The sequence below is a fragment of the Mytilus trossulus genome, chromosome 12 (assembly GCF_036588685.1).
Source record: "Mytilus trossulus isolate FHL-02 chromosome 12, PNRI_Mtr1.1.1.hap1, whole genome shotgun sequence".
Classification (NCBI taxonomy): domain Eukaryota; kingdom Metazoa; phylum Mollusca; class Bivalvia; order Mytilida; family Mytilidae; genus Mytilus; species Mytilus trossulus.
The window spans coordinates 13,800,512-13,814,248 of record NC_086384.1 but is presented as its reverse complement, the minus strand read 5'-3'; the positions used below and the strand labels follow the sequence as shown (position 1 = coordinate 13,814,248).

General features: G+C 30.6%; 1 protein-coding gene across 1 annotated transcript; it reads right to left on the bottom strand.

Moving 5' to 3' along the window:
* Positions 1 to 9,770: 9,770 nt before the first annotated feature.
* Positions 9,771 to 13,264, bottom strand: LOC134693217 (uncharacterized). The gene is made up of 4 exons (XM_063553956.1): positions 13,157 to 13,264; positions 12,460 to 12,555; positions 11,239 to 11,434; positions 9,771 to 9,905 (listed from the first exon to the last, which is right to left on the bottom strand). Exons 2-4 carry the CDS (start codon positions 12,550 to 12,552, stop codon positions 9,871 to 9,873), a joined length of 324 nt encoding a protein of 107 aa, XP_063410026.1. The 5' UTR covers positions 12,553 to 12,555; positions 13,157 to 13,264; the 3' UTR covers positions 9,771 to 9,870.
* Positions 13,265 to 13,737: the final 473 nt, after the last annotated feature.

The window sequence follows — 13,737 nt, the reverse complement described above, 5'->3', positions numbered from 1 at the left end:
TTTTTGTGTTGTTTTTTATGGTTAAGAACATAAATCTACCATATGTAGACTTCTGAAATGAGTTTGATTAATTAGAAATTGTACAGATTGAACAGATAAATGCTGATAAGCTGAGACTGGTGTACCTTTCCATTATAATCGACCATGAAAGAAAGCATAATATTTTAATATCCCTGTTTTATTGATTTATTGGAGACGAATACATGAAAGTAATGTCATTAGAATAATAAGATCCTCCTACATTTTCTATGAGGCAATATAAGGGAAATTTACAATTAAGATAAAGAAGAATATTGGAAAAAACTTATGTCGAAGAAAGTTGTTAATTGTTGTATCATTTTGGTCCCTTGTGAACAGTTTTCGTTTTGACAATCATACCAAATCTTCTTCTTATATATACAATATGCATTCGTTAAATAAAAATGAAAGCAAAAACCAAATTTCCCAGCAAAATCAAATCAAAGGGTTTATCAATAGAAAAGTTTATGTATTCTTTGAATTTATATCATTTCTATTGTCTATACATTTTGCCCATTATTCTTTATTCTTTATTTTTTTGTTGATTATTCTCTTTTCTGTTAACCTCCATTCACACCCTCAAATATTTTAAAACAATCTCAATTTTCATTTAATTTTGATTTGCAAATTAATTTAGTGTAATCTGTCCTGTTTGATTGTTCATGTAACAGTTTCATTTAGACGCTTTCCAGGGCTGTTCTATGTAACATTCACAGCAAAAAGTAAAATAACAAAAATACTGAACTTAGAGGAAAATCAATTCGGAAAGTCCATACTCACATGGCAAAATCAAATAACAAAACGAATGGACAAGAAGTGTCATATTCCTGACTTGGTACAGGCATTTTCAAATGTAGAAAATGGTGGATTAAACCTGGTTCTATAGCGCTAACCCTCTCACTTTAATGACAGTCAATACATTTTTTTGGATAAATACAAACAAAAGAACACACTTAATTATAAAACGTCAAACAGCTTACAAATCTAACCATTCATTTGACAGAACATGTGAAGAGACTCGAAGCGATAGCATGCAACGGTGTCTTCACTTTCCGACTTGTTTGATTTGGAAATAATGTGCAATGTTGAATAATATTGATTTACATTTGAAGTGGTTTTTTTTTAGATTACAACTAAAAGCCAAGGTTTTTTTTATATCATATGGTACATTGTTACATTGTATGATGTCTAAAAGTAAAACAGATATTGCACTTGTTGTTGTCAACATGCCAAATGAAGTCCAATAAAAAATATGCAAGCTAAGTACAAAATCACATGCACTCAATAGTGACATTTAATGTAATTTTAATATTATTTGCTTTAATAAGACTCATCTGACTATAAATTGGGCTAAATTGACCCAGTTTATAAACTATCCTACTATTAAAAATAAAAATTAAAAAATTAAAATAAAAACGTTTTAATATTCAAATTAAACATTATCAAATTATTCTATTTGCTGATAACTACAGACACCTACTCCTAGCTTAAAAGCAGCGGTGCTGAAACATGAGAACTCTCAATAAAATCCTTCTGTTGAAACACGATAATATTCAGCCATTATTAGATCCATTTCGACATCCCTGTTAGATTAAGGCCGAATTACAATAAATTGGCTATGTCACAGATTTCAGTAAAGCTACAAAGAAAATCGAAAATATTGCATTTATCTCATTTATCATTTGAAATATAACTAAATGAATTCTTTCAAAATGGGTAAACATTTGTAAAGAAAACTCATAAAATATTCGACAAAATTTTCTAAAATTTGTCTCAATATCATCAATTTTTTTATTTTTAATACACATATTTTTCTTTAAAAAACCTATATGTTGTCAATATTTAAATTTCTGTTTAAATGATGCTAAATGAAAAGAAGGTAACTGACTTCGGTTTTACGAAAGTGATATTTGTGGAAAAAACAAATCCCACAAAACGTAGAAATAATTATAATATCATTGCATTACAGGCCGTCAAATATTGATTTTTGACGTTTTTCACAAGCAACAAGGTAACAATTTGATTATTGGACACACAATGATGTCGGAGACCATATGATTGTGTTTTAAAGCCAAATTTTGCAAAACTTGTCGCCGATTTTATGTGCTATATATTCTAATGTTAATCCATATTGAAGACAAATCAATATTTTAGTTGATAAAAGAGAAAATGCATTGTTTTTTTCATTTGTCATTTGTAGTTTAACGAGCCATGGCTGTATGCAAAATTTGCTACATAGCCCATTAAATAACATCGAAACAGTATAGTTAATTTAATAGTCCTTTAGAAGTATATGAAGCAGAAACCGGTTATTTAACAACAAATCTTTAGAGTTTCGTGGATTTATGTTTTGAATTTCTTGTAAATTCATTCAAGCTTAAAAACAAATAAATTGTATGGTTTCAAGTAATTAAGATATATGCGTGCTTTTGAGTGTATATGTGTATATGGAAAACCTTAAATTTGGGTGTTTGTTCAGCGTGGAAAATTTAAAATTAAAAAATGCCTTAAAAATAAGACAAAACAGTTGATACTCTGATACAAATATAACAAAAATAATCATCACCTTCATAATTTTGCTAGTAGTAGACAAAAATTTTAGGCTAAATTCAAGAGATAATGATAATCAGTGAATTAGAGCCTTCTCCGTACCTATCCTAACCATCGAAATCTCAAGATATATTTGTTAACATGAAACTGATTTTCCCCACTTAGATTGGATGCCGTCTAGTGAGTAGACTTTAATTCAGACTTCTGATCGGACCCATACGTGGAGGAAATCTGAAACCTGTGTACGCAACTACTTACTTGTGTAGGATAATTGTCTACCATTTACATTCATTTATTTTTTAGTCCATATGATGCATTAATACACCTCAAAGCTTTACTATAACCAAATTTCTTCGTGGGACACGTGCACTGGCACCTGCTACCTACTTACAACAGAAACCCAAACTTATCAAAGAATTATTAAGATCAGCGAATGGCCATTAACAAATACAATTTTATTTACAATATGTTAAGTGATTGAAATTGTCCTATTGCTACGTCAATGACACTTTGCACGATATAACTAAGATAAAATATTGCTTTCAATTTCCTATTTCCACGCAATGATCTTACGCATGCAAAGATGGCTTAAAACGATTTTTTAACTTGTTAGTTTTGATGCTTTACAACTTTTTATATATTTGGTTTCCAAATCTTTTCTTTTTAATTTTTTGACTGTTATTACAGACTTCGTTAATACGATTTGTGGTTCTATTTCTTTATTTACTTTGTTTGGTTTAACTGGGTTTGATGGTTACCAGTATTTATCTCACCGTTCGGTTGATATGTTGTATTTTTAAAATATCTCCCTCTGTTTTGTGGAATTGGAATAGATTTGTCTCAGTCAGTTTGTTTAAGGTGGTACCCAACACTTTAACTAAAATTAATCTGGCTCGTTTAATTTTCTTAAAATTTTGACAAAGTATTTACTTTGATTTTTTGACAAAAATATATAAATTTCAAAAAATTTGAACCAACCTTTTTATCAGTAAAATTACACAGGTTATATAGCAGTTTGACAAAATTTTATTTTGATCTTTGAAAAGCTTAATTTTCCCTTCTCAACACAACGTAATTAAAACGTTTAGCTGATTTTACAGAGTTACAGGTTTTATGGTTCCAATTCTCACCGCTTAATTTGATTTTGTTTGTTGTTTACTTTATATGTGTGTCTGGTTTAACGTTGTTTTATGGCTCCATATATCACTCTGGTTGATTGAAATTTATGGTTTAAATATCACAGTTAGTTTGATTTAATTGGGTTTCATGGTTCAAAATATCACTCATTTTTGTTGGACTTGTCGAAATGAATTCATATCTCAGTCCATTTGGTCGACTTGAGTTTTATGGTTTCACATCTCACTCCGTCTTTTAGGACTAGATGATATGGTTTCGCATCTTAGTCATATTGGCTGAATTAGTTTTGATAGTTCCGTCTCTCAGCCCATTCGGTTGAACTAGGTTTTATAGTTCCTTGTCTTTTATTTTTGAATTAAAACTTTGGTTAGTGGCTTTACATCTCATTTTAATTGGTTAAACTGAGTTTGGTGGTTTCATATCGCTCTGTTTGGATAAAAATGGATTTAAAGTTTAATATTGCTCTATTTGGTTGATCTGAGTTTGATGTTTTCATATAGCCCTGTTCTGTTGGGTTGGGTTAGATGGTTTCATATAGCTCTCTTTAATTGAACTGGCTTTGATGACTCCATATCGCTCTGTTTGATTGAAATCGTTGCATGGTTTCATATCGGTCGATTAGTTGAACTGGTTCTGATGATTTTATGTCGCTCTGATAAAAATAACTGTGAGTCAAGGTACCATATCTCCTTCTTTTTTGGTTTAAATATGACAAATTTTTTTTCTTTCGTTTGATAAGTATGAGCTTTATATGTTGTTTCTTATCTGACTGCAAAAACTGTGACCATTTGCTTGTGTTAGGTATTATGGGAAATAAATATCATGGTAACACGCTTGAGGGAACGTTACCATCTAAAATAAATCATGAATGATTGTATTGAGCTTCCCGTTAAGGATATAGATACCAAGATCGAGAAAAGGGGCAGTAATCATAGTTAGTATTAGCTTTATATAAAGTAAGTTCAACAGGATAAATATATCTAGTATACATACTGAAGTCGTCATTATTGCGAGCCAATATAGCATCCATATATCTTAAATAATTGTTAAACTATTGTATCAGATGTTGTTTTAGTGGGTCTTTGCTGATACTAGTCATAATTTGAAACCCATAACACTACAAATATTTGTTTAAACTTGGTTTTATTTGTCCAATATCTCAGTATGTTTGTTTAAACTATGTTTGAAAGGTCAATATCTGACTCCTGTTGGATGAACTGTTTTAATGGTACTATCTTTCATAATGTTTGAATGGCTGTAAAGGCTATTTTTGTTGTAAACTAAACTAAAAATTTGACAAAGTAAAAAAACGAAAAGAGACCGCATTTCCACTCCACATGTATATCGAGTTGGAATATAATTATTAATGTCATAATGCGGTTTTAAAAATAAAACCTTGGGCGTAAAAGTCCTTTTTTTTATAATGAATCAGTAATATTGGAGGTCAACCTTTACCACATGATTGTCCCACAGTATTTTATTTTGTATTTGTATAACATTACAAAGTGGGCATGACCAAAAGTGCAACACATTCTCTGTTTCCTAAAGAAAACTTATACCTCATTTGAACTTCACTGTCTTATATGACCGAGTTTAAAATATCTCAATTCTACTAAATATTTTAACCGTATACTGTTTTAAAATAATTACATCATATGGTTCTGATATATGTGGTAACTACCCTACAAATCATTTAAAAAATAATATAGACAAAATACTGAAGATAACTATTGACTTGTCTTATAAAAACTTCAAATCACATTTTGTAGATATGTAAAAGTTGAAAGAGTTCATTACGCTAAAATACTAAATCCTTGGGATGTGTTTTAGTTGATTTTAGTCTCTGATGCGTGATTTTTTTATAGCATTAATGGTTCTGGCTTTTTACAAGCTGTCAGTAACTGTGAGTATTCTCGAATAGGACTTTCTTGTTAATGTGACCTGTTGATACTATTTGTAATGTATTTTTGTTATAAAATGTTGGTTAAAACATAGATCTTGTCCATATACCAGCTTTCATTATTTGGAATTACTACAAAAGGAGTAGGTCCGGTAAGGGCCGATTTTGGCCTCAGATTTCAGGTTCGTCTAATGAACATTTTTGGACACTTTTTCAACACTTAAATGTCTATTTCAATTGATTCGATAAGTTCATGTGAAAGATTTTAACTGATTTCGTCATTAAAAACGCTCTGATTCAAGCTTAAATGCGAAAAATCTATCAAACATGCCAAAAAACATCACTTTTCAGATGGTTTTTGTATAAAATGAATGTAGCCGTATCCGTGTTCATCTTAAACGTTATATATGTTTTGTACTATTATCAAATATAACTTACATTTCAATATAATGAATGAATACAAATGCGGCCACTTTCATTTTAGACGGAAACTGTCTAAAAAATTAACAAAGATGCTAAAAATTTGAAGAATATAGTAATTTAGCACGAGTTAATGATGCTAGAACGCGATATTTATGCATTGTATTGTCAAAAACAGCTCATAATTATGTAGCAGAAGCATTTTACTTTCAAACTGTAGCTTTAATATTAAATTTTCACAATTTTCTAAAACTGCTATACTTGTGGGCAAAAAGGGGCCATACTGAACCTACTCCTTTCACTTCTTCGTATTTTGAACATCAAAAGAATTTCATGTCTCCTTAAATACTGTTCTTTGCACTTGTACAGATGATTTTATCTAGCAATAATTAGGTCGTTCTACTTTTCTGTGGAAAGACCTATTGTTTTTCTTCTGATTATTTTTTTTCCTTCCGCCTAATTTGGTTCTTGCGATAAATATTTGTTTCGCAACATGTCGCTTAGATATTTCGTATATAATATCGAACAGATAATGCGCTTTTGAAATTTACCCTGCGTAACCAAATACTTTTCTTTGTAGGAGTTATCTCCCCAAACACTGTTTTCCTTGTGAGCACAACTCCTTCGCAACCGTAAAAGATTACGACAAATTTATTTTACAAAATCGCTTGTTATATCCTTCGCATGATTTGTTCTATTTGACCGAAGCGATATAAACGCTTCATATGGGAGTTATTTCTCCTTATGCATTTGATATAAGTGAAATGCATTTCTATCTTGTAAACCATAAGTGCTAAAGACCTAGGAACTTTTGATTTGAGGTCCTTGGTCCAAAAAAATGAAAATTAGGTCAAGGTCAAAGGTCAAGGTCATATTTTAATTTTTGAATTTAACTTTTTCTCTCTTATTTCCAGAAACTGTATAAGATAACGACAAATTATTTTAACTGCATTGTTTGTTGCGACATGTCGTTACACGTAAATTTTGATTGAAAGGGTACGTTGAACGTAAAAGGGTGTTTTCTCCCCTCTTGTATTTAAAATATGCGTATGGTGAAATAACTCATTAACCAACTATAAATAAGACCTATAGTCTTTTGATTATGGTCCTTGGTTTATGACCTTGAAATTGAGGTCAAGGTCATAGGTTAATAGGACGTTCTAGATTTTGACCTTCGCTTTAAATTCATATAAATACATCATAAAGCCATAGGAATTAACATTATTAACTGATTTTTCCGATATCAATATCAAAATAGATCTTTACTAGTGGAAAGACCTTCAATTGTTCTCTGAACAATTGGTTTTTAATTGTATAGTGTTATTGTTGAAATTCAAACTATATGTACCAAGTGTTGAATTAGTTTTATTGATATTAAAGACATTTCTTGGCGTTCCTAAATGGAGGATTTACACACACAGAAGAAGTATGCGTAACAACAAAATTATTTTCATTCACGTGACTGTGTAAAATTACCGCAGGTTTTTTTCAAAAGTGATGATTTTTGTAAAAAAAAATTGTTAAAATTTATTTTAATCATACTTGTTTAAACCTATTTATTTACTTTTGATCTTAATTATTTATCCCTTATAATTTTTATTACCTATATATTTGCATGCATGTATCACAGATCAAATTATTCGTTCATTGTTAATTTACGATAAATATTGTGTAGTATGTAGTTAAAGCATAATTGACAATATATGTTATAATTTGTGATATAAAGTCAATTTAAAGTTGGATGAATCCATTAAAATATTATGCACATTTGGATTCATTTATTGTAACACCACTGTCCAAGGTTAGGGGGAAATATCGCCAGCGAATATTTTTTAACCCTGCACATTATGTATGTGCCTGCTCCGAGTCTGTAATTTAATGTCGTTGTTTGATACTGTATATTATATTTGTTTTTTTTGTTTATTGTTTTGTATATAAACTAGGCCGTTACTTTTCTCTTTTGAATTTTGTTATATTTGTAGTTTCGGAGACTTTTATAATTAACTATTCGGTATAAGTTATGCTAATTTTTGAAGTCCGTACGGTGACCTATAATTGTTATATTTTGTGTAGTCACGTCTTTTGTAGAGATTTGTCTCATTTGCTACCGTATCACTTCTTTTTTATTTCTATATATACGGTTTAAGTTGACTACAATAAAAGATGTTAAAGTATGTTTTCTTCAATGACATTCTGAACGAATTATCGGCGAAATTCAAATCATTATTACAACTTATGTCCTTTTTCTGTAAGGGAGGATTTTTCATAAATCAATAAAAACGTATAATAAAAAAAACAAAAAAGGTTGTTAATTTAATTTATGCCTCTCTGTGCTTATTTGTTTCACTTGTTTGTTTTATGGTGATAACGATGATAACACAATGTTGACTGCTGTGGCCCTATTTTTGATATTTTTACCTATTGTGTCTGTTTGTTTTGTTCACGCATCGTTGTCCGAATAATGGAATTTGATGCGACTGTCATTCAAGTGAAAGGTTCAGCTACAAATAAAACCCAGGTTCAATCCATCGATTTCTATATAAGAAAATGCCTGTACCAAGTCAAGAGTACGAAAGTTATTACTCATTCGCCTGGTGTGTTTTAGCTTTTGATTTTGCCATAATTTATGACACTTTCATTTTGGAGTTTTCCTTGGAGTTCAGTATTTTTATGATTTTATTTTTTGATAAAGAATTAAAGGTCACCATGAGTCCAAGTAAACCCTGTTAAATTTAAATGCGATAAGGGTCATATAACAAAATTTTGTACACCGATTCGAAGTTAGTTCTTTTGTAATAATGTTGACGGTGTTATTTGGTCCGGGCGAATTAAAGTTTATTGACCAATGTCTGTTGTTGAAAATTGTATGTTTATGCCAAGAAGACGCGATGTTTCAAAACAGGGACGGAAGATAACAGAGAGACAGTCAAAGTCATAAATCGAAAACAGACAAACAATAGTACACATGACACAACATAGAAAACTAAAGAATAAGCAACACGAACCCCGAATGTCTAACTGGTTTCTTTTTCTCGTTTTACTCGCATTGGAAAAAAGCGGAAGATACACAATTACACATTCAAACTTCACAACTGAAAACGCCATGAAACAAATCATTTTATAGATTTTAAAAAGTCAACAAAAACCCACAATTGGGGTGATCTTATGTGCACAGGAAGGAAAAGTAGCACACATCATGCACGCGGCATTCCTTTTTATACATTAATAGAGTGCGTTACAATAAATACATGAAAGGGGGGAATTGTAAATTGAATGTATGGGTTGCTGTTACGTTGAAATATGTCTCATTTGCAATCATACCACATCTTCTTTTTTATATCATATTTCCTCGTATTCCGACTAACGGACTCTAGTTTGACAAAAAAACCATTGACCATACTATTTTTCGTTTATGCTATAAATTTTTCAGCGATCTATAACGTCCATCTTTCCCCCGAAAGTCATCTACTAGACTAGATTTAATACAGGGTTAGTATTTAAATGAGAAACATGGCGGGTTCCACATAAAGCAGGATCTGTGAATCATTCGCGAGCACCTGAGATCACCCCCTGTTTAAGGAGCGATTCGCGTTCTTTTAACTTCTATTTTGTGGTTTGTATTGTATTGTATTGTGTTTTTTGTTTTGTTTTTATTTTCGACATATGCGATGGAATATCAATTTGGTATATTTTCGCCTCTCGTTGACAATAGCCTAGGGTAACTTTATTTTCGAAACTAGAAGCATTAATGTTTTACTTTTATTAACATCTATACTGTCTGATCATCTTTAATATGAAATAAAGAAAAGCATATAATTTTTACAACAACAAACGCCAATCGTTCCTCAATTTTCCACACTTCTCAAGTATGTCAGCATTTCTGAAAAAGAAAATTTAAATTTGAGGTGGAAGTTGTTCAAACTCTATGTTTTCCCTTTCTCAAAAATAATACAATATGTATTGGTGCAAGAAGTTTTACTAAAGGCATTCACAATTATTTTTTTCTGTTATATCATTTGTCATGTCTTGTTGAACAAGTTTTTTAATAATAAATCATATGTGAAAATAAATATGATAAATAAGGACGCCTCCGGGTGCGGGAATTTCTGGCCACATTGAAGACCTGTTGGTGACCTTCTGCTGTTGTTTTTTCTATGGTCGGGTTGTTGTCTTTTTGACACATTCCCCATTTCCATTCTCAATTTTATGCTATATTTACATGTGTGCAAAGTACCCCTACATTCTTCCAAAATTTTGTGACGTTCGATACAAAATAAACTCATCATAGATATCAGGATTGAAATTTTATATCTACACCAGACGTGCGTTTCGTCTACAAAAGACTCATCAGTGACGCTCGATTCAAAAAATGTTAAAAAGCCAAAATAAAGATTCTTAGTCACGTGAAATGCATTTGTGAATTTCATGTTTAAAAAAAATCCTATTATGCATATGCATATGATATTTATATGATAATTTAGGAAAGACTGTAAGATCATTTCTGTCTATGATGAAATAACATACAAAATGTTATGCAACCACAATAATCCGCGTAAAGTATTTCTTAAAAGTGTGCACCCCTTTTTTTAATGTCATTTCAATTAGACAGAAAAAAGGTAAAGGTCATTCCTTATAATTTAATTCTAAATTCCATTTTAAACCGTAGTAGATAATGAAAAATACGTCGCAGACACATGGAAAAGTATGTCTATAAGCTTATAGACAAAGCAATATATCCAATCAGAAGACGGGTTACATTCACAATTAGATTTTGATGTGCCAATGTAAACATGTCAGAGAGACAGCAAACAAACGACAAACGTCGTAGATCTACTGTCATCATACAATTGTTTATAAAAGATTTCCAATTTGAAGCAAATCCGAATTTAAAACAAAAAGTAATAGTAAAATTGGAGATGTCTGATACAAAAATACTTAAATTTAGACTTTTTTGTGGCAAATAAAGGCAACAGTAGTATACCGCTGCTTGAAATTCTAAAATCGATAGATAAAAAACAAAGTAAAACTGAGGGGAACACATCAAATATAAGAGAACTTCGACATAACATTAAAATGTAAGACACACAGAAACGAACTATCATATAACAATTTGTCATTTCCCTACATGGCATTTTAAGATACAAATGGTGGGTTGAACCTGGTTTCGTGGCATGCAAAACCTTCTGCTTTAATGGCAAAGATCGATAACTTACCTCTTTTGGTACACTGGTGATCATTATTGGTGTCACATTTTTTAATAGTCTCTTTAGCCTTCGCCTCTGGTGTCATTCCGTCTTTTGGTTTAGTATATGGAAGCAACTCTGAAGCGGATAAATTGCCGTCCCTATCATCATCAGCTACCATAAACAAAAAGTTGAGTGTACTTTCATGACCTCTTCTCATGAGAAGCTGTATAACAAATACATACACAAATGATCATTTTTATCTTTATGAAAACACATATCATAATACAAAAAAGCAAACATTTATGTTAAAAATATTATTTTCAGTTAATTCTGAAAATTTTAGGTACAAAATCAATTTTTTTACGTGACATTTTTTTTTACAAGTGATTTTAACAAATTTTGACATTTGAAAAAACAATTTCGTGTATGCCTTATGTAAACATATTCGATACACAAAAGATTAACTTAAATCCAAAGAAACACATTGTGTAAGTTTGCATTTGAACCTGAGGAGAAATATTTAATTCATGATATAAATTCAATCGTCTATAATATTTTAAACTAAAATCTACAACGTTCTTTATATTAGCTTGCCTTTATTGCTGTAGTAACGATTGGTCGTGTAGCCTCGATTCCAAAACTAATCACTAACCAATAGAAGAGCCTTTCGAATTCTAGAAAACTACACACTATTAAGACTCATTGTCTTTTAACTGCTAGTTAAACAGTTCTCGAGAAATTATTTTTTAAATAACACTCCAGAAACATTAGCGCCCGGAGTAAACAATATATCCACATCTATTTAAACATTTCACAGATGACCACTAGTGTTAAAACTTGACCAAATGCTCATAGTAGAAGACCTTTTTATAATGTGTGTATCATTCCTGCATTTGCATTTTATCAATGTTTTGTTTTAATCGACAGTCATTACGCTTATCTTATGTTCGTTTGAACTTATAAAAGAAAATCATGTTTAAAAATAACAAGCATGGTAAGAAGACAACATTACAATGTACGCTTCGAATACTCAAACTTGTTAAGAATCTACTAAGTAGATGATAACAAACAAAACATTATTACACATTTAATGTACAATGTATATTTTTACGACATTTCAAATTGGAAAAGAAGACGAATCAGTTTTTGCTGACAAAACTCGTACAGCACTACTTTTTTTATTTATCAATTCAACAAATTTCTTGGTTCTTCACATTCAAATCTGTTAGTTGTCAATATACTACTTACCGATCTTTTATTTGACGAGATGTTCCCCAAAATATCTTCCAGTAGACAGTTTCCTACTATCACAAGTGTGGTCAAAACTAAAAGGGTTTTCATTTTCTGAAAATACAAGATGGAAGAATATAAATAAGGAGGTATGTTAATTGTACATAAGATACGAATTACTTCATCTTTGTTTAGTTCAGTCGAAGAGTATCGAACGGAAAAGCAGTGTCATTAATCAAAAATAGTCCAAGAACGCCTTGTCGAAAAAACAACAGTAACAAAACACAACATAAAAATCTGAAGACTGAGCAGGTGCTCCATATGTGTGAGCAGATTCTGACCCAGATGTGGTACCCTTTGTGATTCTCATGCAATAACAAGCAAAGTGAAAAGATGTCGATTTTACACGACCATGTATTTTTTAGGTTGTCGTCAACAGACAATTTCAATATCATTGGAATGTGTAAAATTGTTAAAATATGTTATGAAAAAGAAAATTTGGACTCTTTCATATTCAAATATTAGTTTGTTCAAACAGCTGTTTAAATTATGAATTGTGAGTTAGATATTTCATAAGTGACTAGTTACCAACAACGTTGTACGAAGTTCTTGCTGTCAGTTGTAAAACTTGTTTAATTTCATTTTCAAGGATAATTAAATAGAAAATAAAAGCAACCAAAGCTAACGTGTGCATATGAAAAAAAATATCAAATACCTTGTACGAATTTTGCTCTGTCTGTATATCTTTGATGTTTGGTGTGTCACTTTATCCCTGTTATGATGATCAGTTACTATCCCAAGTTTATATACAGTGGTCACAGCGGAGGTGGATTGTCATTATATCTAATAATGGAGAAAAATACTTTTAAATGACCCTTTCTATTAGATCTAATCATTCCAAAATTTGAAATAAATGTTATAATTCGTCACTTTAATTCAAATATAAAAGTTCATCACAAATAAGAAGCATTTAATTTTAAGATGAGCAATTTTTGGCATTATTGTACTTAACAAGGGTTCACATTGTTAAGTTATAATGGAAGGGGTGGTCAAAATTAAAATACATAGATTTTTTTAATAATTCGTCGAGATGTGATATATATCATGTCTTTTTCCAAATAGAGTAAAAAGTATGGGTAACATGGCATTTATTTCTGTCTTCGGATTGTGGAAGAATTGTCAGCTTTTGTAAATATCTATTTTTTTAGATAAATAAAAACTGTAGCCTAGAATTGAAAGATAAGATATAAGAAGATAGCTATTAAAAGATGCTTTCCGATAAGAAAAGGAGAAACT

Excerpts from the sequence above, each read along its gene's own strand:
- LOC134693217 (XM_063553956.1), bottom strand. The coding sequence starts at position 12,552 with ATGAAAACCCTTTTAGTTTTGACCACACTTGTGATAGTAGGAAACTGT. Across the intron at positions 11,435-12,459 it reads TCTCGTCAAATAAAAGATCG|CTTCTCATGAGAAGAGGTCA; the intron begins GTAAGTAGTATA and ends TTTGTTATACAG. Across the intron at positions 9,906-11,238 it reads TCACCAGTGTACCAAAAGAG|AAATGCTGACATACTTGAGA; the intron begins GTAAGTTATCGA and ends TTTCTTTTTCAG.